A 24352-nucleotide genomic window follows, 5' to 3' on the forward strand; every position below is an offset into this window, starting at 1 on the left:
CATATATGTTAAACAATATAGGTTGTTTTAAAATATTAGTGCATTTTTAGGTTTTAATAAGTTAAAATTGCACTAAGACTTTGAGGATACTATTTCTAGAAGACATGAAGGAAGAAATAAATTTTAAAAAAGCTTAGGACACTGCCACTGCGAATATTTCCAAAGAATAGCTATATTATTTAGTAGTCCACATACTATTATATACTTGCAAAACCAGGCTTTTGGTATCTCTTTTTCCCAAAGTTCCTCCCCTTAGTAGTTAACAAGTTAGGAATAACTTGGTCTCTCCCATAACTATTGCTTTGGCATAGTATGAAGAAACCTGCATAAGAAGTGAGAAATTATGAGTTTGAATCCTGATTCTACTATTTAATTTCTTCAGATAGTCATTTAACCTCCCTGACTCTCAGTTTTCTTATCCATACAATGGGCTAATACTGTTTGTTAGTATTTACTTTCTATAGTGGTTGTGAAATTCAGGCTTATAAAAATGCTTTTGTAAATGTTCAAGTATAACATGAATGGAAGCTCAGTTATTTGAAAGGAAGAAATCCCCTGACCATTTTACAATTTATTCATTTGTCAGACTGCTATAGTCTCTTAATGGTACCTTTGTTTTATTAGAGATTAAATATTTAAAATTCAATATTTCTCATTTATAAAAACACATTCCTTTGGCAAACAACTGGCCATAAACCATGCTGGAAAACAACAACAACTGGATAAAGCCAACTAAAAGCAATTTTTAAAAAATAGATAGTTTAGTGAGATAGAACTCACTTCCAAGTAATTTTGGTATTCATTGGAGCATTTTTATACTCCATTCAAAATGGTAATGATGTTCAGATCTACATATTAGATGGCTTCCCATCTCCTCAGCCATAAAAGATGGTGTGAACCTAGCTAATACACAATCAATATAGCTTAGAGCAAGATGGTACATTTATTGTTGATCTGGAAACAACCTCTGTGTTATTGATATCACCCTTTGGAAAGACAAAAAACCTAAGAATAGAGCTACATATATTTTTGTTCTATAGGTGCAAAGCCTGAAAAGGTTAAGTAAGGAAGGCAGAATTCCTAGTAATCAGGTTTAGTACTAACGATATTCTGGAAGAACAGTTGTCCTTGCTTCATGGTGAATCCAATTATCTGAGACTCTTGAGGTCATCTTTATATCACCATTAACCTCAGGGTAGAAAAGAACCAAACTGTCTTTTTAACAGATTCTCTAATTTTAACAGACCTTCTTAGGACAGTAAATTAAATCAGACTTTCTTAGGCCAGCCAACATGCTTGAGGTTTTAATGGATGCAATCCAGCTTCATGGGGTGGAAAAACATTCAGCCAATCACTTCAGCATTTACTCCTTGGCATTCATATCAATGCAGCACTATCAGAGGGTCTCTACTGAGAGGCTTCAATAATTCAAAACACCTAGCAACAAAATCTGAGAATGTCCAGTTTTCTGTGGCTGGCAGTTTTTTGCCACACAGTGAATGAACAATTACTTCCATTCTGTGCTGCTGCAACCTTGGCATCAAGTGGATGTAATGGGACTGGAAGTCAGGATATCTATGTCACTGATACTTTGTAAATTTGAGAAAACCAATTATTCTTTCCTCAACTTCTTAGTCTAGTGAACTCCTAGAGTGGAAACTACCTCCTCAATTTTTGGCTTAGTAGACAATTCCTAGGAAGTCATCTGAAGTCCATATAGATGACTAAACGTCAAATGAAATTTTAATCTGTTTTTCTGCCTCCAATTCCAGATCTCTGTCCAGTACTTCAGCCCATGTCTATTTTCTCACTAATAAATAATAATAAAATATTTTATAATAAAATAAAAAATTATATAATAAAATAAAAAATATATAATAAAATAAATAAATAATAAAAAATACAAATTTCCCCTATATAGCTATGGAAACTCAATTGATTAATGCTTTTTAAGATATGAGTTCTGTTAAAATTAATATTCATAAACTATCTAAATTTCTTTATTTTTTCTCCCTTGCTGTAATAATACAGAGAACTGATACTCTATCAATTTTCACAGTAATATTTTTGCGTCCAATAGTACTCGTTCTATTTTATGGAGCAAATGTAGTTTTTCATTTGTATTTGTATTTTATCATTTAGGTGTCAACAATAACTTAATTAGGGGAAATATTTCAAGTGTTAAACACAAAGAACTTATATGTAAAGTAGTTAAATGGAAAAAATTTAGTTGCTTAGAACAAGAATATTGAGAAAGGAGGAGATTTCAAAGAAAATGAGATTTCCCTTTAAACAGACTATTCTTCAGCCACAAGTAGATATAACATCCTAAGAGGATTTAAAAGATATTCAATAATTACACAGTAATCGTTCAACCTTTTATATGAAATTCAATGGCAAACAGAAATATGAAAAAAGTTAGTCGATTTCTAATGACAAGGAAGCCAATGGAAACTCTTTATCACCAGCTTCAACTCTAGCTGGTAAAGCACATGGAACTATCTGCTTGAGACATATTATTTATTTTAATATTTATTCATATTCATATTCATATATTCATATTTAGGCCTCACTTGTCCTTTGTGATTTTGATAATAAATCACTATTGTTTTGAGGCATCACCATTCACCATTCTAAGTCTTTTCAAGTTCCTTAAAGTTCTAGGGAGTTGCCAATCTGAAAGCCCAGAGGAATTATTTCAAAGATTAAATTTACTTTATATAGTTTCTAATTTAATACTTTAAGAATTCTAGGAAAATTAGAATTATCTCGTGGGGGTGAAATTAAAATACTCTTTTCTTGTCTTCTCTCCCCTTTTAATACTCCCAGAACTTCCCAAACCTGCCTCTTCCTTAATAGCTTATTTAAGTTAAAGGGGAAAAAAAATCCCTAAAAAGAACTTACAGTGGGCAAGCACTCATAAGAGCTGAATGGATCCTTGTTTCATTTATGAAAGTAGTGAAATACATGTCTAGAAACTATTCTTTTCCTTTTAGAGTCATCTGGAATTTTTCTTCTGGCATTAAAATACAAAAACTTTCTTACTCATGGTGAATATGATCAAGGAAGGAAAAGGAATAGAGTTAAGAGTTGGAAGAAACTAGAAAGGCCATTCAGCTTAAACTCCTCATCTTGCTAATGAAGAACTGGGATCCACAGGGGTAAAGAGATTATCAAACACTCCACATATAAGTAATAGAGGCAGAATTCAAACCCAGATCTTCTGACTACAAACCCAACAATTCTTTAACTGACCCACACTGACTTAGAGTCATTCCTTTCTCTCTTCCTTCATTTAAGCCTTAGAAGAACTAAGATTTTACAAATACAGCCCAAGAGAGGTGATTAATCCAAACCTCAAAATGTAGCAAAAGGTTATTTTCCAGGCATTTCTGTTCTCAAACCACCCAATAGAATAATAGGAAGCAGCTGAGTTGGTCTAAAATCAGTGAAGGGGGCTGACTAATCTCCTGATTTATTTCCTTCCTTTTTCTTAGTGATTTTCCTGAAGAAAACCTGAGAAATCAAAATGGCAAACTTCTCTTCTTGCTTCTCCAAAGCAAAGATTTCTCTGAGATAAGCTGGTCACTGTTTGAAGCAGTCATTGGAGATGTGAGAAAATAATTACAATAACTATCTTTGTGAAGTCTCAGCCAACTTGAGGAAATTTGTTTGAAGACTGAAAAGAACTATATAGAGAACTAATTGTGAGTTTTAGACTATTTTGGTGAATTTTGAATATATTTTCAAGTTGTTTGTAGGAAAGATGATTTTTATTTTTGGAGTGAGAAATTAGACATGACTTCTAAGTTGCAATATTTGTTGTTGCTTTCGTATTTTTCCCCTTTCAATCATTAACTAAGTTTGAACTTAACTGCTAAACAGAAGCAGTTGAAGCTAAGGGCTTTAATGAGATTTTTTTTCCAATAAAGCTATAGGGAGCCATTTGTGTCATAAATTAATATTGAAAGCATAATCCTAAAATATTCAGGGACTAAACTGTTTTACAAATTAAAATATATCTTACCATTCCTGTAAATTTGTCCTAGGAACCTGGCACTAATGGATTCTGTGTCTAGTCAACTTTGTGATGGTAGAAGCTTGGGTTTTAAGATGAAGGTTTTATTCCCCCTTACAGAGAACTCTATGTGAACATTATTAGTTATATCTCCTTCTGCTATTCTATTTTATTCCAAGACCTTCTTTCCCCACTTTTTTTCCAACTCTGGTGCTTTCTATTTTGTAGATTTTCTTTTTTTTTCTTTTCCTTTTTTATTTGAAAAAACAGAGTAAGAAAAGAAGGAAGACAAAAGAAATACAAAACAAAATAAAAGAGGACATTATGTGCCCAGCAGAAAGGATTCAATATATATAACAACAAATTACCAGATCAAGAGTGTGTGTGTGTATGTGTGTGTGTATGTGTATATATGTGTGCGTGTATGTATCTATATGTGTATATATATATATATATATATATATATATATATATATATATATATATATATATATATATATATATATATATAGAGAGAGAGAGAGAGAGAGAGAGAGAGAGAGAGAGGGGGAAGGAGGGAGGGAGGGAGAGAGAAGAAATTATATTCATGAATGACCATTTTTTTCTTTACTTGCTTGTAAATTGTTTGGTTCTCTCCTGCTCATCTTATTTACTTTATTCCTTTTTCCTCCTATCTCCTTCTACTGCCAAGCAAGCTACATTTAAGAAAAGATATGTTTATGTATACATATATAAATACATATACACAAACACGGCTTTCCTATTCTTACTGACTCTAATTAAATTCTGCTCCATAACTTGCCATGTTATCACTTAATTTTCTAACATCCAAGGATTCCTATCTCGTCTTCTTCCCTTATCTTTTGCTTCCCCATTCACTCATCCTCCCCCTTTATTTATCTGTAGATTTTGGAGGGTTCTATACCCTTGATGATATATATGTATTGTTGTCTATTGAACTCATTCCTGATGTAAGTTTTCAAAACTACGAGCCCTCTCTGATGCTTCTGTGTCTATTCTTCCCTGTCTCATTTGTTTAATATGATTGCTATTTTACCTCAACTCTGCCTATCTTTCTTCTAAACTACCGCACTGTTGATCTGAACTTTATATACATATGTATATATGTATTTTTACATATATGTCAAAAAACAAAATATTTTTTGTCCATGTTTAAACAGTTTTTCCATGTTAAGTTTCTTAAAATTGATCTTGCATATTGGCTCTTATATGTTAAATTTTCTGTTAAATTCGGGTTTGGGTAATAGAAAGTGCTGAAAATCTGCAAGTTTATTGAATATTCATTTTTTAATTCTCATTCAGGATTATAAACAATTTTGTTGGATGTGATATTTTTGCCTATAAGCTTAGTTCTTTTGATAGTTGGTAGATATGATTCCAGGACCTGCCATCTTTTATTGTAGCTGATAAGTCTTGTACAATTCTAATTGTAGTTTCAGAATATTTGAATTGATTTTTTCCTTGTTTCTTGAAAAGTTTTCTCTTTGATCTCAGGGTTTCAAAATTTGTCAATAATATGCCTGATCTCTTTGAGGTGGTGATCAGTCGATTTTTTTTTCCTATTTTCCTCATGTTCTATCACTATAGGACAATTATCTTGGATTATTTCCTGCATTATTGTATCAAGGTTCTCTTTTTAGTCAGAAATTTGACAGTTCAATTTTTCTTATATTTTCTCTTAATCTGTTCTCCAGATGTCATTTTTCTATAAGATGTTTCACATTCTGCTCTATTTTCTCATTCTTTATAAACTGTTTTATTATTTCTTGATCTCTCCTAGCTTTACTGGCTTACTCTTGCCCAATTTTAATTTTCAAATCATTATTTTCATCTTTGAGACTCTATCTCTTTTTTCTAATTAGTTAACTTTTGTTCAGAAGCTTCTTGTTTTTATTGGATGGTTTTAATTTTTTTCTTTAGTTTTCCCTCAACGTCTCTCATTTGACTTTTGTAGATTTTATAAATAATTTGTAGATTTTCTAATCCAAATTTGAGCAATTTGAACAAGATAAATGCCAGAACTCACCAATTTTATTCTGTAACAGTGGTCAAGTAAACACCACTTGTCTCAGGACATATGAACTGGTGATAAAGCCCTGTTTACCTGCTCTTTAAATTTGCCCTGGATCCATTACTTGGAAGTTGCCAATTTTTCATTTAGATTATAAGGCTCCCAAAATTTCATTCCATCTACCTCAGATTTCTGAGAAATAAATCCACCTTTGGTTCAAGTTTGGGGTCCTTTCAGCTACCTGACTCCCACCTTTTCCCCCAAAGAATAAAGTAAGAAAATTCTCAATATAGTATGGAACAAGTTTTATTCTTCCCCAGAAAAAAAGGAATGCTAAGAAATAATCTAAGCTATTAAGAAAAATATCTAATAACTTATCACTAATACAATTAGTTTTGACAGTGATAAGCTCATCGGGACAGTTTCAATCAGCTTTCTCATAAGGACTACTCATAAATGTTCTCATGTTTTAATACCACTGAACAACATCAACAGATTAATGACAACTGAGCTCTTTCTTTTCATTGGCCTCTGTCTCCATGTCTTTCTCTTCCCTCCTTTCAGTTTTTCTTCTACTGATCCTATCATTCATCAATTGCTCAATTAGCTGTTACTTTGATGCTCAAATTCTGGGGAACAAGATGACTGCTGCCTTTTAAAATCTGACAAGGTCCAGAGCCAAAGGAAAGAGAAAAGTGACCTTATCTTAGAAATAATTTTGTAGCTTAGTATGGGAAAATGCGACTTCTCAGTTAACCATCTGGAAGATTTAGAGAGCCACTTGGAAGCCAGTAGGAAGAATGAGTGTAGAGGTCCCTTTTGTATACCCATGAAGTTCTGGCTCAGAAGTCAGATAAAAGATTTTCATCATCATATAGTATAAACCCTAAACAATCATGGCATATAGGAAGCAAAGGATATCTATACCAGCTCTGACGTGGAAAGAGCTTTCCTTCACTATGCTTGGCCAGAAGCAGGCCTGCCCCAAGCTTCTATATGCTTGTCTGGATTCTTGGCTGAATATACTATAAAACAATGTCACATCAACAAAAGAATTTTATAATTTATGTTTTTAGAATATTAATGTTTGGATTTTTTTCTCTACTACTAGTTGTTTAGAATATCTTTGTTAAATTTTAGTGTCTGTCTTTGAATTTAAATTATGCAAGGTTGGAGTTGTAAGGAACAAGATATTTTGAATATTTTAAATAATTTTCCATTGCTCCTCATTTTTTGTGGAAAATGACACCCAAAGACTCCTTTTAAATATCTTTCTGGATGATCCCAAAGGGAAAAAATATTTCTTTTGATCAAAGGATTAATAAAATTTATAAGTAATTTAATACTTTCATTCTTGCTGTAAGGGAGAATTAGAAGTAAATGCAGCTCTATGCCAAAGATCAGACTGAGTCTGCAGAATGACTCTTCTGTTATTCAAGAGAAAATCAAGTCACTTTATTTGCCAAACATAGGTAGTATTTTATAATGTTGTTAACTAATTAATAAGTTCATGAATAATTAGATTATTTAGAAGGAAAAATAAAATTTATTCAAGTAAAAACTCATTAATTTAGTGAAGAGTCTCCTCTGCTGGAAAATCAAAATAAAAATCTTTACTCCACATTTTTCCCCCAAAACTCTTTGCTGAGTGTTCCCTAATTTTTATATACAAAACAAAATTCAGAGAAAAAAACTGTGGGGAGATAGTGTCATTTGCCCTTGAAAAAGTGTGGTTTTTTTGAGGAAATATAATGTAGAATCAGGAAAGCTAAGCATGTATAAAATCAATAATTTGGAACTTACATCTTGCTCAGAGGAAATGTTTTCCTTTTCTTTCCTATTTTTTGTGTGTTTTTTTAATACTTTGAGTGTGAAGTATAGGAATATAGATAATAAAAAAGGTCATTAGCACAGCATCATAGATTTAGAGCAAGAAGGGACAATATAGGTTATATAGTCCCATTCTTCTATTTTTTACATGAAGAAATTGAGGCCTATAATGGCTGACTTGCCCAAGATTACTCGGGTAGTAAATGGATAAGAGGATTCAAAAGCAAGTTCTTCTATTTTCACTTTTATTAATCTTTTTAAAAAAATATTTATTTTTAGGATTCATTTTATAGCATTTTGAACTTTGAATTCTTTCTCTCTTTCTGACCCTCTACTCAAATATTTAGGAGGCAAACAATGTTATAAAGTTATACATGTAAAGTGATGCAAATCATATTTCCATATTAGCTGTAGTGCCAAAAAGCAAGAAAAATGAAGCGGAAAAAAAGTCTTTAAAATTATGCTTCAATCTACACTAAGAATTTATCAATTCTCTTCCCAAAGTACATAGCACTTTGCATCATGAGTCCTTTGGAATTGTCTTAGAGCATTATGTTAATCAGAGTAGCTAAATCTTTCACAACTGATCATTCTTACAATATTGCTGTTACTGCGTATCTGTGTGACTGTTCACTTCACATTAAATCAGCTTATCTAACTCTTCCCAGATTTTTGATAAGCCATACTTTCATGAATACTTACAACACAACAATATCCCATCACAATCATGTCACAACTTGTTCAGTCATTCTCCAATTAGACACCCCCTCAATTTTTCATTCTTTTCCATTACAAAAATAAATCCTATTTATATTTTTGTACATTTAGATTCTTTTCCTTTCCTTCTGATCTCTTTAGAATCACCTAATAATAATTTTGCTTAGTCAAAGGACAGTTATAGTCCTTTTGATCTAGTCCAAAATTGTTCTCCATAATCACCGGGCCATTTACAACTCCAGCAACCATGCATTAGTGTACCTACTTTTTTACTCCCCTCCAGCATTTGTCATTTTCACTTTTTGTCATGTCAGCCCATCTCATAGGAGTGAGTTAGTACCTCAGAATTGTTTTAATATAGATTTGTCTAATCAATAGTTATTTAGAGCTTTTTTTACATGATAATTGAAAACTTTGATTTCATCTTCTAAAAACTGTCAATTCATATCCTTGGCTTTTTTATCAGTTGGGGAATGATTCTTATTTCTATAAATTTGATTAAGTTCCATTTATATTTGAGATATAAGGCCTTTAAGAGAAACTTACTATAAATTTACTTTCTCAGTTTCCTGCTTTTCTTCTAATTTTGATTGCATTGTTTTTGTTTAAGAACTTTCATTTCATGTTGTTAAAATTATCTCTCATTTGTTCAAAAACTTTTCCCTTATCTATAAATTTTGCAAGGAAAATATTAATTTTTTATATCACCCTTTATGTCTAGCACTCTTTCTATTGCATCATATAACTGCATCCCACATAATCAATTATGTGAAAAGAAATTTGGGGATCATGTGCTGACAAGATTCCTTAACATACTTGTTGGAGTCAACTCAAAAAGCTGATCTCAGATATTTGTTATAGTTATGTATTCTGGGGGCTATGCATTATCATCAGATTAGATAGATATATGATGCTCATCAACAAAAAATGATTAAAGTAGATTTCAGTTCTTAGTTTTAGAAAATGATCCTTGTCAATATTCTTGTAAAATTTTTGTTGCAAAATGTACTTTTCTTCACCATTATTATTACCTTTAAGTTTTGTTTGTTTGTTTTAGTTCTTAACTAATAGGGGATTTTATTGATATCATAACCCCAATAAACCCAGGAGTGAGACCTTGTTACAACAGACTACTCGAGCACTTCAATCTCAGGAGCCAAACCAAACCTGGTTCCCAAGTCTAATCTTTATTTGACTATCTTCTTGGGGTGTTGATGGTTGGTATGCCACATTTCCTTTTATGGAAGTTTACAATGTAGATGGTCATAACACTTGTGGCAGATCATCTTGTCACAGTTGTACTTCTGGGGCAGCTGGCGAAGGGAAGGCTCAGTGATGGCCCCTCAAAGACTAAGCACCAAGTGCAGAGTGGACTTTTTCTGTATATTGTAGTTGAGAGAGTCTGGCCATATTCTAGCTGTTTTTCAGCAAAAATAAGACATTGGTGATGTGGTGAGATATTTCTCTTGTCTTGGATTTTGGTTTTGACATCCTCAATAGTATCATTGGGTTCAACCTCAAGAGTGATAGTCTCACATATTACTCTTGTCAGTCAAAGTCTTCACAAACTCTGCACCCACTGGCTTCATGCTCCTGGTCTCAGTGCTGACCTCGATCCGGGTTAGCAACTCACTCACTTGGACTCCTGAGCTGTCTTCAAGTTTTTAATCTTATTTAACTATAACTGGAAAAGATAAACAAATTTTTCTATTCTAGTAGCAAGGTTTTTCTAATTGTTTTCTATTGAGGACCATTTACCCATAGAGGGAAAAAGAGAGGCCCGAATGATATTATGTTGGGAGATAGCTAACAAAAGAAACAAAAATATAATAAAACACAGGTAATATTGATATGTTATTTTCCTAGCCAACATAAAGTCTTCAGGGGTTCTTATGTATGATTTTGTGGTCCTCATTTCTATGAGTTTGACACCACTGCCATAATAGAAAGAAATTTGCATGTTTTTAATTAGCTAATGCAAATTTTAAAATGATTTAATAAATGTAAAAAAAAATTAAATCGTTCAATTCATAAGATTGCCTGAGAAATAATATTGGACGTAGGCAAAAATGAGAAATAGTCAGGAGAAAGATGAAAACAGTGAAAAGACTGAAAGATGGAACCAAAGAGATAAATATCTATATAAAATAGAAAAAAATATATATATATACATATATGTGTGTGTGTGTTACTAAGGAAATGATAGAGGGACTTCACTTTTAGAGGAGATAGAAAGCATAATCTACTAGTTTAAAAATAGGAGTAACTCTTTAAAATAGTAACTTATTTCTTAATGAAACTTTATGAGAAAATACCACTTTGCTAAAAAGTGATATGGTCACATATTGTTTGACATACCAATTTGTGGCCTTTTAAGATATTAATGCTGAAAACTGGGATATTTTATATGAATAAGCATTTGTAATATAATTTATTAGCACTTGACCTATAGGTTATATGAAAATAATTGAAGGACCAGTTTGGGGTCAGCAGTTTGAAGATTTTCTAATTAAGTTCTAAGGTATCTGTGGAAAGCTACCCAGTACTTTTATTTTGTTTTTAAATTTCATACATAAACACAAACATATCTCAACAAATAATTTATTCATGGTAATGATAATATAAAATGTTCAAACTTCTTCACTTAAAACAATGTTTTTTCAGTAGATAGTATTGTGACCATAATTTTGTAGATAAGGAAACTGAATTCCATGATCACACAGCTTTTTTCCTCAGTCATATCCAACTCTTTCTGACCCCATTTATCAGAAACAGATTCAAACCTAAGCTTCCTGTTTGTAAATTCAGTTGCTTTCTGCTTATTATACTGTTCTTGCTGTCAAACTAGTCTAAGCTCACATGTATGCTGGTACATTTTATTTTTCAAGCTTGAAGTCAAAACCAGGCTGTTAGGATAGAGGGCAAATGATTATCCTTTCCTTGATTGTATTACAATATGTCTCTCATCAATAATCATTTTTGGGATTGATCTAGAATGGTTTTATAATATCAAAATATATAACATTTTTGAAGTTCAGTTTTGAATAACCAGTGTTATGTAGGTCTCATCATGAAACTTTTAGGTTAGTTTCACCATATTGTCCCTTTTGATGAGCAAGTAATTGAGAAGCATAAAGGTACAGTAGATTTTGTGCTGACTTTGATGTCAGAAAGACCCAAGCTAAAGTTCTGTCAATATCACAATGAGTGACTATAGAGAAATACTTTTCGGTTACCTATTTATTTCTCTAAGGTAAGCTGGAAGAAAGAAGTAAAGAATTTAGAAAAAAATAATGTATACTGTATAGTATACTATATAATTCTTTATACTGTATACTATATTTCTGGTGTTAAGGACCATGCCTAAGTGAAGGGGCAGGACAATTCTCCAAGAGCCTCCACAACTGTGAATCATAAAAAAGGAGGAGTTACAAAGCGGCCTTCACAGATGTTCCTTGTGGATTGGAATGAAATAAATTGAAGGCAGAGGGAAGAGGAGAGGTCAGACAACTCAACTACCCCTCAGTCTCCTTGTATTATCATCCTCTCATGAAAAGAGATCTATTCTACAGGTCTGAGTTAGACTTCCAGCAGCCACTGGCAGGTGGCTCCTATATCACAACAGTCTGGAACAACAACAACAAAAAAAAGTGTACTGATTCTTAAGGATAGAGTCTAGTAGTAACAGTAAGAAGTTAAATTATTTTCACACAGCCAGTATGTCACTGGCAGAATTAGAATCCAAATCTTCCTCCATTTGAAGCCAGTTCTCTAATCTTCTCAGACGTTACTTTGTCTTTGTTGTTGTTTGTTTTAGCAGTGAGTGCAAATGAAATACATGACTTTAAATTTATCTACTGCATCTGCTGATTGTTCTCTCTTTCTCTCTCTCTTCCTCCCTCCTTCTTTCTCTCACTCTCTTTCTCCCTCTTTCTTTCATCATGATTGTGGAGGGAACAAGCATGGATGCTATATGGATCATTGTAGTGACAGGCAGCTTGGGCCAAATATTGATTCCTTCCCCAGTTTCCAAAGAATAGATTAGCAGTTAGGTTACATATGGGGATCAGTGTTATTTGAGAAACTTAACTTCTTTTAGGATTACTCAGAGCCATATGGTGCCCGGTTTTGTATTCTAAAATTATAGAAAGGTGCAGAGAAGGAAAACTGAGATGAAAATTCAAAAAAAAAAAAAAGATTTAAATATTCAGGAGAAGTAGGAAAATTTTAATAGCTGCAGACAAATTGTGGCTGCAGATGAAGGCAGTCTTGTGAATGAAATGAAACAAAGGCTTTTAATAAGGGTACCTGAACCACTGAAACAGTTGAATATAGTCTAGTATTAGTAATAAATTTGATTTCTTTTACATTAGACTCAACTGTATGGAAAATTTTGGCAAAGATGGTACATTAACTTTGAGTATTAGCAAGGAACAATTAAGATGGTTATGCATATTTGCAGTGTGGTATTACTGGATTGAGTTCTGGGCTTGATAGTAGGGGGATCTAGATTTCTATTCTAATTCCAGTATCATAGATAAATTCAATTAGCTTCTCTGAACCTTTTTTCCTTATTTGGAAGGTTGGGGTTGATCTCATGGAGCCTTTAAAAGTGTCAAATGACAATGTATGCTTGTGAAACTTCAAGTAGTCTATAAATGTGAGTTATTTTATGATATATCACATATCAGCTGCATGATCAAGGGCGAATCATTTAACCCTTTGAAAACTCTCTAAGACTAAATTACTGAGGAATTACTGATGAGATTTGATATAAAGAGTTTTTACACTGGAGGTATCCTTGGACCAAAAGGAAGAAAGAGGAGGAGATATAAATACAGACAGAGAGGAAAGAAGCACATAGAGATCATATATTTCATATTTAAATTGAATTTTGTTTGTGTGCTTGTTGTCTTATAGATTCTTCAGAAGATTTTCTCTTGGGGTTACTCTAAATTTATTACATTTAAGCATATAAAGAATAATTTCACATTTTCAAAGTGTTTAATCACTTTTTATCTTTTAATGTCTTGTCCTTTAAAATATTATCTATCTATATGCCTTTCTAACTTATATTAATAAGAATCTTTAAAACATGTTTTGATTATAATAGTATTAAGACAGACAAACTTCATTGGTAATTTTATTGGTAATTTTAAAAATGAGAACTGGTAATTTAAAAAATGAAAACATTAGAACATCATGAAATCAGCAACTTAAAGAAAATCTAGTATGTTGGATTATTTGTTGCAAAATATTTACATATGAAGAAGGGAAATGTTTTTTTTTTTTTCCCTGTAAGATTTACTAGGGGCTGAGAGACACTCATTTGCATGGTAACTTTGGATTTAATTTGTTTCTTGCCAAGGGTCCTTATAGGAGAAGACAATGGTGAGGTGTTTAATATTGATGAGTTTAACCTCTTGGGAGGTATAGCATATGAACTCTCCTTGAATACAAATGTTGCCTGATTTATACAGTAAACACATGGAATTTTGAAGATTAACATTTTAATTAACACCTTAAGCCATGAATCATTCACTTTCCTTATTTTACTCCTTCCCGTTGTAAATTCCCTATTAGAAAATCAATTTTTGTAAATGAAAATGTTTTTGTCCTGGCCAATAGAGACTGCACCAATCATGAAGAAAATAGAGCCTAACGTGTAGTTTCTTAGCCATATGTTCAACTAGATACTCAATTATTAAAGACACTATATTCATTCACTCAAAAAAAAATTATTGATGTTCATGTCTCTAAAGGCAGCAGATATAGCCTTGAGGGGGAAAGGACCTAAGTGGCAGTAACTTTGTACTTCGTACAAATTTTAGTTTGTCTCTCCCTCCCGGACGGATCCCCGTCCACCCCTTCCCCCCCATTCTTCCTCTAAACTTTTTGTTTTTAACTTTTCTTTTTCTTTTCTTTTCTTTTTTTTTTTTCTTTTCTTTTCTTTTTTTTCTTTTCTTTTCTTTTTTTTTTCCTGACAGGTCTTTGGACTTTGATATTTTGACATAGCATCTTTCAGTTGACAAGCTCTTAGAGATGAGACAATGAATCCGATTCATAAATTGAAGGTGAAAATCCCTGGGAGGCAGGCAACCTTACTTGAGCTCCCTTTCCTAGCTGGGCAAAAGAGAGGAAAAGGGGTTGGTGGCGAGCCGCCCAGAGTGCAGCCTAAGCAGCAGCTGCGTCAGGAGCAGCCATTGGAAGGAGCTGTCTGCGGCGGGGAGTGCTGCACTGAGCATGTTCGAGCCCATCCTAGTCCAAGCTGCAGCAGCAGCAGCAGCCACAGCAGCAGGAGCCGCCTCTCATTATGCAAAGCAGCGGCTCCGGCAGATGGAAGAGGGGCCAAACAAGAGCGCATTTCCTTTCCTGCTGGGCAGTTTGCACATCGGCCTGGCTTCCCCAGGAGTCTCCCCCAGACCAAGCCGGGGAATGAAAATCTGTGGGATGGCCTGACTGCAGGCAGGGCGGCATTGCAGCGGGATTGCAACATGGGGAACCAGGATGGCAAACTGAAGAGGAGTGCAGGTGATGCCTCCCTTGAAGGAGGGGGAGGTGGTGGCGGTGGTGGGGAGGATGCTGTCGGGCCCAGGGATACTGAAGGAAAGAAGGGGAGCGGAGGCAAGAAGGCTCTGGGCAAACATGGAAAGGGAGGAGGGGGAGGTGGTACCGGAGAGCCTGGCAAGAAGAAGAGCAAGTCAGACTCTAGAGCCTCGGTTTTTTACAACCTGCGGATCAGGAAAAACCTATCTAAGGGAAAAGGGAGCGTTGGTTCGCGGGAAGATGTGCTGGACTCCCAGGCCCTGCAAACAGGGGAGCTGGACAGCGCTCACTCCTTGGTCACCAAGACCCCTGACCTCAGCCTGTCTGCTGATGAAGTGGGCCTGTCAGATACAGAGGGCGCAGACCCCTTTGAAGTCAGCCGTCCAAGTGCAGTAGGGCCTGCAGGGATTGGGGTTCAATCTGCCATAGAAGGGGATTTGGAAGCAGCCCCTGGGGCGCAAGATGGACAAAGGACCAGTTCGGGCTCAGATACAGACATCTATAGCTTTCATTCAGCCACAGAGCAGGAGGACTTGCTCTCGGACATTCAGCAAGCAATTCGGCTCCAGCAGCAGCAGCAGCAGCACCAAGGTGGTATGGTCAGCTCCGGGGACATTTCAGCATCCCTGGGCTCTGCTCCTCTTCAACCCGGGGCCTTCCTTGGCCTGGACCATTTTCTACTAGGGCCTGTCAGTAAGGCAGGAGAAGCACCGGGGAGTCCAGACACAGAGCAAGCTTTATCTGCCCTCTCTGACCTCCCGGACAGTTTGGCCCCTGAGCTTCCAGTGCAGGAAAAGCCATCACCCCCTAGTGGTGTGGATTGGGAGGTCACTACCCCCGTGGCTATTCTGCCATCAGCTACAGATTCTCTCTCTACTGCTTTTCCCTTCCCAGAATCAGGGCAGGGGGACACTGCAACTGTACCATCTGCTGGGGGAGCAGGAGACACAGATGATGATGAAGAAGATGCATTTGAGGATGCTCCCAGGGGTTCTCCTGGGGAAGACTGGGACAAAGGCACCCAGGAGACTCCCTCTGAGGTAGGAGAGGAGGAGGCTGAAGTATCAGGGTTATGTCTAACGCCTCCCCAAATGGACAGTCCTATCCCCAGTCCCCGCTGCTTCAAGCCTTACCCACTAATTAATCCTTGTTACATCAAGACCACCACTCGACAACTTAGTTCACCCAACCACTCACCTTCTCAGTCCCCTAGCCAAAGCCCCCGTTTTGTGAGAAGGTTGGAGCCTTCTTTGAGCCGGAGTCAGAAGCCTGCCTTGGCCTCTACTGATGTCCAGGTCAAGAAGCACAAGACAGGCAGCAGCAGCCTGGTTGGGGGATTGAGCCGCTCTGCTGACTGGACAGAGGAGGTGGAGAGGAGGGAGCCCAGGGTGGGTGGCTCAGCAGACTTGCTTGAATTTGGGGCAACTCAGGAAAGAGCTGATGGAACCCCCCCAATTCTGTCCAGGAAGTCCTCAGGAGTGCAGGCTGCCACAGAGGGCTTCCAGAATGTATTCACAGGTGAGTTAGCTGCTACCTTTTTCTCAGGCTTCCACTATTTCTTCCAAATCATTTTCTTCTCTTAAAAAGAAAAAAAAAAAAAAAAAAACCACACACACAAAAAAAAAAAAAAAAACAACACCTAAAACTATGCTAAATTTGTGGTGATTTAAAAAAAAAAAAAAAAATTCTTCCTGCTGTCTTCATTCCAACCAGTAGGTGAAGTCTTCATCTGCCCTGCTTGGTCAGCAATATCACATGATCTTGAACGTATTTGACAGATTACATATTTTCCCAATCTCTTATGCTCATTTCCTCCTCTTCTAAATACAACACTGATTAATTGTGTTGCACCTATTTATATTATACTCCGTATTATGTATTTATTTTTATAGATTTATGTGTCTCCCCTTTCTATCTGATTATAATCTCTTTGAGGGTAAGAATTGCCATTTTTTTCCCTCTTCAAAAACTATAACAGTGACTTGTACATAGTAGGGACTTAATAAATTTTTACTAAGTTGAATTTACTGCAATAATTGAGAGGAAGAAAATCAGTCCTGTCACACATATAATCAAAATTAGCCATTTCAAGGACACTCACTTTTCTTCCTATCATGTTCTCTTTAGTGACAGAGAAAAGTGATGAACTTGAATGGCTTTATAAAGAGTTCATCAAAATACCTAACATAGGGACATAAAAACATCCTTTATTTTTATTTATTTTTTTTGTAATTCTCTGAAGTTGAACTCTGTTCAAAATAACTTTCCTACTTCTACAGCTTTATCATACCATTTTTTCTGACTTGATATACTTTTCCTGTTTTCCTTCTTCTTTTCTCTAAATTCTAAGTATCTTTCTAGATCCAGCTTTGTGATGCAATCATATATCTCTTTGGCCCATAATAATCACATGCTCTCCATGGTCATTCCAGTTAATCTCCTTTTTATGGCAGCCTCAGTTTTACAGTAATCTGGTTCAGGTTTAACTGCTCCTTGAGAACATTTATATAGAATTTTTATAATTTATTGATACAAACATATCAATTACAAAATTAATAAACAGTCACAATTGGTTTTATGGATGAGTCAATACAGAGTTTACCCTAAAGTTGTCAAAACACACTGCAGTACTTGGCTATTCTTTTTGGAGCTTTTTTTTTTTTTTTTTTTTTTTTTTAACAGATACACACACACACACCACTATTGGAGGATCAATGTATTGCAATAAATGTTGAGCCAATTAGGTGAATTATCTTCTATATACTTAAATCAGAGGTTTTAGGTCCTGAAACCTTACCTTCAGAATTCTTTAGTAAATTGTCAGACAGACACATGTGTACTAGAGACCTTTTGTGAAGTTTCCTTTTAACTAATGAATGGAAAGTCAATTAATAAATAGTCATTCACAGTGGGGGGAACAGGGGAGAGAGGAAGCTTGAAAATCCAATATAAGGAGATAAAATAAAATAAAATAAAAATAAGAATAAAAGTAAAATTTTAAAATAAATATTTATGCATGCTGAAATAATTTGTATGAGGAAAGCGTCTTCTTATTCTTTTCTCTGATTTCTCTGATGAGTAATCCAAAGATATAGATCTGAATAACTTGCTTCCATTGCTTAACTTCTACTCATTATTTATACCATTGTTCTTGTGATTATAAAGAAACATGAGAGATGGCATGGGGTAGTAGATGGAATGCCAAACTCAGGGTCAGAAAGATGAATTCAGATCAAGTCTGACATTTAGTATGTAACTGTAAGCAAGTTACTTAACTTCTCAGTGACTCAGACATCTCTTTGGGATCTATCTAATAAATTATAGGTTATAATCAGTATTAGTAGAGAGTATAAAGACTACACATTTTGCAGTTAAGAATAGCATATTCTATTTGTTCATATGATTCCCTTTCTCATTTTTCTCTTAATTTCTTAATATGTTATTTAAGAAAAATATTAATAAATTTGGAATCTTTCAAATTTTTATAAACTTTAATTATATTAGTATAGAAAAGGGTTAAAGGAATTAAAATGTCATTCATTTCTTTTTTTTTTTTCCTGAGGCAGTTGGCGTTAAGTGATTTGCCTAGGGTCACATAGCTAGGAAGTGTTAAATGTCTGAGGTCATATTTGAACTCAGCTCCTCCTGACTTCAAGGCTGGTGCTCTATCCACTGTGCCACCTAGCTGCCCCAAGTCTCATTCATTTTTTAGTCCTTGTGAATTTCATATAAATAATTGAAAGTCTTATTGATGAAAAATCAAATACTAAACCACGCAGCTGTAATAGCATGTTTTTACAATGCAATATAAAAGTTGGAAGACAAATCTTCCCTGTGTTAACACTGATGAAGTCACTGAAAACAGTCTTTGTGGTTACAAAGACTTGGGAGTTATCTGTTACACACACACACACACACACACACACACACACACACACACACACACACATTACTGGAAAAAGTTACCATTTATTAGTGATAAATTGGTCTTTTTTTTGTAACATTTGATGACTATTTTTGTTCTTGCATCACTTATATTTCCCAATATGTTCATCCCCTGTCTTATTCTGTCATTGATAAGACTTTGCAAAATTTGGGCAAATTTCACTGGTAAAATGTGGAAATGATAGCACATACCTTACAGGGTTGTTGTAAGAATCACATGAAAGAGCATATGTAGAGTGTTCTGCAAACCTTAATGCATTATATAATATTAGCTGTTAAAGATACATTTTCTTCAGTTCTCTTTTAGCAGTTGAGATTTTATTTGAATCTTGGGGCTTTGAAACAAATGGCTAGTTAGCATCAGAAGTAGCCAGACCAGTATGTCATCTTCATGAAGATGATTAGGCTTAGCAAATTTTGACTCCTTTGTTTTGCCTTGCAATGAAAACATTGGGGACATAGTATATGATTATGACATATGTTGTTTTCAAAATAGTGTTGGTTGCTTGGTCTTTGTCATATTTTCTTCAACTAATAAAAATAGGTAGCAATATGTGTAAAGCCTGTGTATGTACATATACATATACATATATGTGTGTATATATATATATATATATATATATGAACATATATGTATATATATATGCAATTGCACAAAGAATCTGGGGGTTTTGTCAGTATGGAGAACCCCAAGCATTGAAAGTCTCACTACAAAGGGAAATCATAACCTGACTATGACCTAGGCAGTTGAACTAAAGGCTGCTGCTTAAGATAAAGAGATCATGATTTGCATGGGGTCCCAAAACTTTATAGTGAAAGAGGTCTGGTTGAATCCAGGTTTTCCTTATTTGAAGCCTAATACACTATCTACTTTGTATGACAGCCTCTATGTCTGTATGTAGACAATTACCTTTTAACTACTGTAGTTAAAAAAAAAAAGATTGCCATTTTTGTTTTCCATAGCTTTTTTCTTTTAAAAATACTATTTTATTCTCAATATTTTTACTTGGTTATCATTTATTATATTTCTTTCTCTCTTCAAAAATCTTCCATGAGATAACACTGTGAATCCAGACTTTACCCAGGGGTCTTTTAATTCCAAGTAGTGATCATTTGCTCATTATTTAGGCATTGCTTCTGGTTCCTTCCCACAGCTTACCTTATGACTGTCCCTGAAATATCCAGAGGCCAAGAGTACACTTCTTATATCCTGGGGCGGGGGGGGGGGGGCGGGAGGATTTTTCTCTAGCCCTTGTTGTATGTGCATTTGGATCAATTCACTGCCAGCCACCTTAGAAAGCAAGGTGAATATTATATCTATGAGCTTCCACAGATATCTTATTTTGAACCTCAGTTCTACATAAATGAATAGAATTTATATTCTTTGTACTGAATAGAGAACATTAGGATAAAGTTCATAATAACCTGTTTTGTGTATGTTATAGAAAGTAGTTATTGTTTGTTTTGTTTTGGATATGGAAAATTGAGAGATTTCATTGATATACTACGTATATAAAGCATATCCCACAAGGTATCATATATCCAGAGCCATCTGGGAATGAGGTATCTTTTCCCATATTTTCCAGGTTACTGATGCTTACCTTTTAAAGTTTTTACTTTAAAATCCCCAAAGAAGGTTTTTATATGCATAATTCTTGATGGAAAACTTCCAGAAGTATTCTCTTTCTAGATTTCTCTGTCATAGGAGCATATTCTGAAGTCATTTTTACCTTTGCTTGATGATTCCAGGTCATTATCATGAACATGCTCCTCTTTAGATCTGTATTGGGCTCTTTGTTCCTATAGCATATGGACTAAGATTGCCATTTGTGGAGATTTTTATATCTGATTTAAGTAGTGTTTTTTCTTTTGTTTGTTTTTCTATCTCCCTTTCCATCATTCAGCTATTACTTTTGAGGTCTATGAAATGAGTTTTGTGCTCAACAGAACTTCTTAGAATTGAACATGGAATAAGAGTAAAGATACTCTGAGGGACTTTTTTTTACAAGTAAAATACAGGGAATTTAGTGGATGGAACTTTGATTATTTAGCCCTTTTTAATAAATCTATTTCTGTCACATAATACTTGTAGTCCCTTCCTGCTTTAGACATTGAGGTTGGTAAATCACTTGACTTCAGAAGTTCTTAGATTCACTGAGCTATACATATGGGATATCTATACAAAGTTTGACATAAGTATGGTAAGGCCTGAGGGGAAAAGAGCCACCAGACTGGCTAAGGAGAAAGAGGCAGGTAAAACTACCCATGTCAAAATGAAAGAAGGAAAGCTTCTATGCCAAGCAGTAGTTAAAATCGGGTCCATAAGTGGCTACTGTATTTCCTACCTGGATGAGATATAATGAAAACTGACTTAAAGGGAGAAAAAAAAAAAACAACCTTCAATTATCTTGACTGTGTCTGTCTAGTTAGCTGATTAATACTAGTATCAAAATGAAAAGAACATAGCACTTGTTTATTTAAAAATTGGGTTTTAATTCTAGTTCAAACATTAACTAGCAATATATTTTAGGGCAAACCATCATATTTCTCTGGCCATTAGTTTTCATTTCTTTAAAATATGGAATTGGACTAAATGGTGTTTAGAACTCCTTGAGGTTCTGCTGTTCTTTGATTCTCTCATATATAATGTCACCATGTCCTGTTCTAAAGGTAAAGAAGACTTTGAAAAGGTCATGAAATCAGTAATTTTCAGCACTAACAAAAATAAAACAATTTGCTTTGCATGTAAATATTCCTATACAAAGTTACAGAGTATAGTTTCACTTATGCTGGAAGTTTGAACTAACTATATAATGAATTTTAAAAATCTACTTTTTTTCTTCAATAGATTGATTAAAAAAAAAGAAATTGGATTTTTTTTTCTTTTTGAGGCAGCAAAAATGATAGTGGCTAATGGTGGAATATAGAATAGAAAATAAATAAAAATATAAATTATTTTGCTAAATTTTAGAAATATAATCAACCACAGGAAGCTTAATGCAAAAACATAAAAAAAAAGATAATAATTTAAGGGTTCTCACAACAAGGAAAAGATTTAGTCTCTGGTTTGGGAAATTGAGACTATAATCCTTGTTAGTTATATAGGTCACTAAGTAGGTAATAAAGCTCATGCTCTAACCAAGTTTGAATAGTCATGATATATATACAGAATTTTCAATATAACCACCAAAAATCTGCATTCCTTGCCCATGATACCAGCACTACAGGATCCTTCTGTATCCAACAGGGATTTGGTGATTGTGGCGAGGGAAATTATTAGCAAGTACTGGAAGAAATACTATTAAAGCATTTTTGCTTTGTTCAGAAAATCTACTTCCAGTCCCTTCCCCCTTCTGTAGGTCCCCTGTGTGCTGAATGTGGGTCTGGATGGCAGTCAAGCAGCCCACATACCTTTTAGTGATGACTTTTAATGACTACTTTTTGAGCTGATGACTGGTCTAGTCTTTAGTGCATTTAAGCAGTTGAACAGATGCCAAATATATTTGAAACCTAACAGGTGCATTCAGATCTATAATGCCATATGATGTTCCTGAAAGAGGTGGTGGAATTACACTAGTGAGTGATGCTTATAATAGTTACTCTAATTTAGGATTTTGTGTGAATATTGTTTCAATCATTTTTTGATGTGAAGCATAGATTTTGAAAGTAAGGAATACTTCAGTAATCATTTTATGGTCCAAACCTTTAGTTTATAGAGAAAGAAGTTAAGACCTATAGAGGTGATCTACCTTGCCTTGAATAATATTAATAGTAAATATTAGAGCCTACTTTCAAATCCAGTTCTGCTGATTCCAGGCAGAAGTAGCATTTACTCTGCATTAGTTTGAGATTCTCTGTTGCACAGGTGATAGTGTTCACATTTTTCTGCTTTTGTCAAGAGCTAGCCATATACTAGATATTTAATACTTTTTAAATCAAAATGAATTTGTGCTACAAAAACTTTCAGATTTGAAAAGCTATTTTCTTAAATAGGTTAAAAAAAACAACATTAAGTGAAACAGTGGATAGAATACTGGATCTAGAGACAGGAAGACTTCTTATTAATGAGGGAAAGGAAAGGGGGAACCCCATTTCTCGGTGCATAGATAATCCCATCAGGCGCAGTGTCCTCTGTAAAATGAATTTACAGGCCCAAAAACCTAGATTGATAAGGTTTATTGTAGAAATTTGGAAGTAAAGTTCAGTTACAAAGACACCAGGGTCAGAGGTGGCCGCTGAGCGGGCAGGAACCCCTACATGGCTGGAAGGATACCATGTGTTGGTGGGAGGGCTCCTGCAAAGAGGGCTCTGGCTTGGTCCTTTTTATATCTAAAAGATGATGGGCGGTACCCCTAAGTTCTCGGCGGGCTTTTCAGTTAGCTCAGATCAGGTGAGAGCTGGGGGAAGCTGAGCTGATGGTGGGGGCTGGGCCCGGATGTTCAAAGGGTACCTTTGACCAGGATTTGTGAATCAAGGTCAGCCATGGGTTGGGCAATTAGAAAGGAATCTCAACCCCCATCATTATGAGTTCAAAATCAGCTTTAGACATTTATTAGCTTTGTGACCCTGGGCAAATCACTTAATCCTGTTTGCCTCCATTTCCTCGTCTAAAAAATGAGTTAGAGAAGGAAATGGGGAAACCACTCCTGTGTCTTTACCAATAAAACCACAAATGGGTTCATGAAGAGTCATATGTAATTGAAATGACTCAATGACAGCAACAACAAAAAGCAAGTACAGTTATTTCACTAGAGAGCCAGAGCAGTTCTAACAATTAATTATGTCATTTTTCAGTCACTCCAAATAAGTCATTTCAACTATCAGAAAGTACAGAATGAAAACAGCTGCCTATTTCATGTCCTTATCACTTAACTAGGAAACTCAGGCCAGCTATCTTTTCATTTTCCAACTGGCCTACACTCCTTTGGACTTTTCTATCATGCCCCCAGGATCCTCATCATCAGGATCTTCATCATCCAGTGAGACAATTCAGCCTTAGTACTCATATCTCATCAGTATCCTCTTCTCTGATTGGAGGGCAGAGCAATAAATCTAAAATCACCTTCTAAGGAGGGCACCTAGGCCAGCCATCTCTTTAATTCTCATCTAGCAGCATTCCTCCTCATCTCCATAATTTCCTCCTCCTTCATCTTCTGTAATGCCTTTTGTGTGTTATCTTCCTCCTTTACATTATGAGTTCCTAGAGAGCTGAGACTATCATTTTCTTATTTGTATCCCTCACACTTAGCACAATGCCTAACACA

At 34.9% G+C, this 24352-nt stretch overlaps 1 protein-coding gene across 1 annotated transcript in view; it reads left to right on the forward strand.

The window, feature by feature from the left end:
• Positions 1-3541: 3541 nt before the first annotated feature.
• The window catches only part of FMN2 (formin 2), a 460904-nt gene continuing 440093 nt past the window's right edge, over positions 3542-24352 (forward strand). The window contains exons 1-2 of the mRNA XM_074262500.1: positions 3542-3707; positions 14585-16661. Of these exons, the coding sequence (XP_074118601.1) occupies positions 14648-16661 (2014 nt within the window). The 5' untranslated portion in view covers positions 3542-3707; positions 14585-14647. The remainder of the gene's footprint in view (positions 3708-14584; positions 16662-24352) is intronic.

The sequence above is a fragment of the Sminthopsis crassicaudata genome, chromosome 4, assembly GCF_048593235.1.
Source record: "Sminthopsis crassicaudata isolate SCR6 chromosome 4, ASM4859323v1, whole genome shotgun sequence".
Classification (NCBI taxonomy): domain Eukaryota; kingdom Metazoa; phylum Chordata; class Mammalia; order Dasyuromorphia; family Dasyuridae; genus Sminthopsis; species Sminthopsis crassicaudata.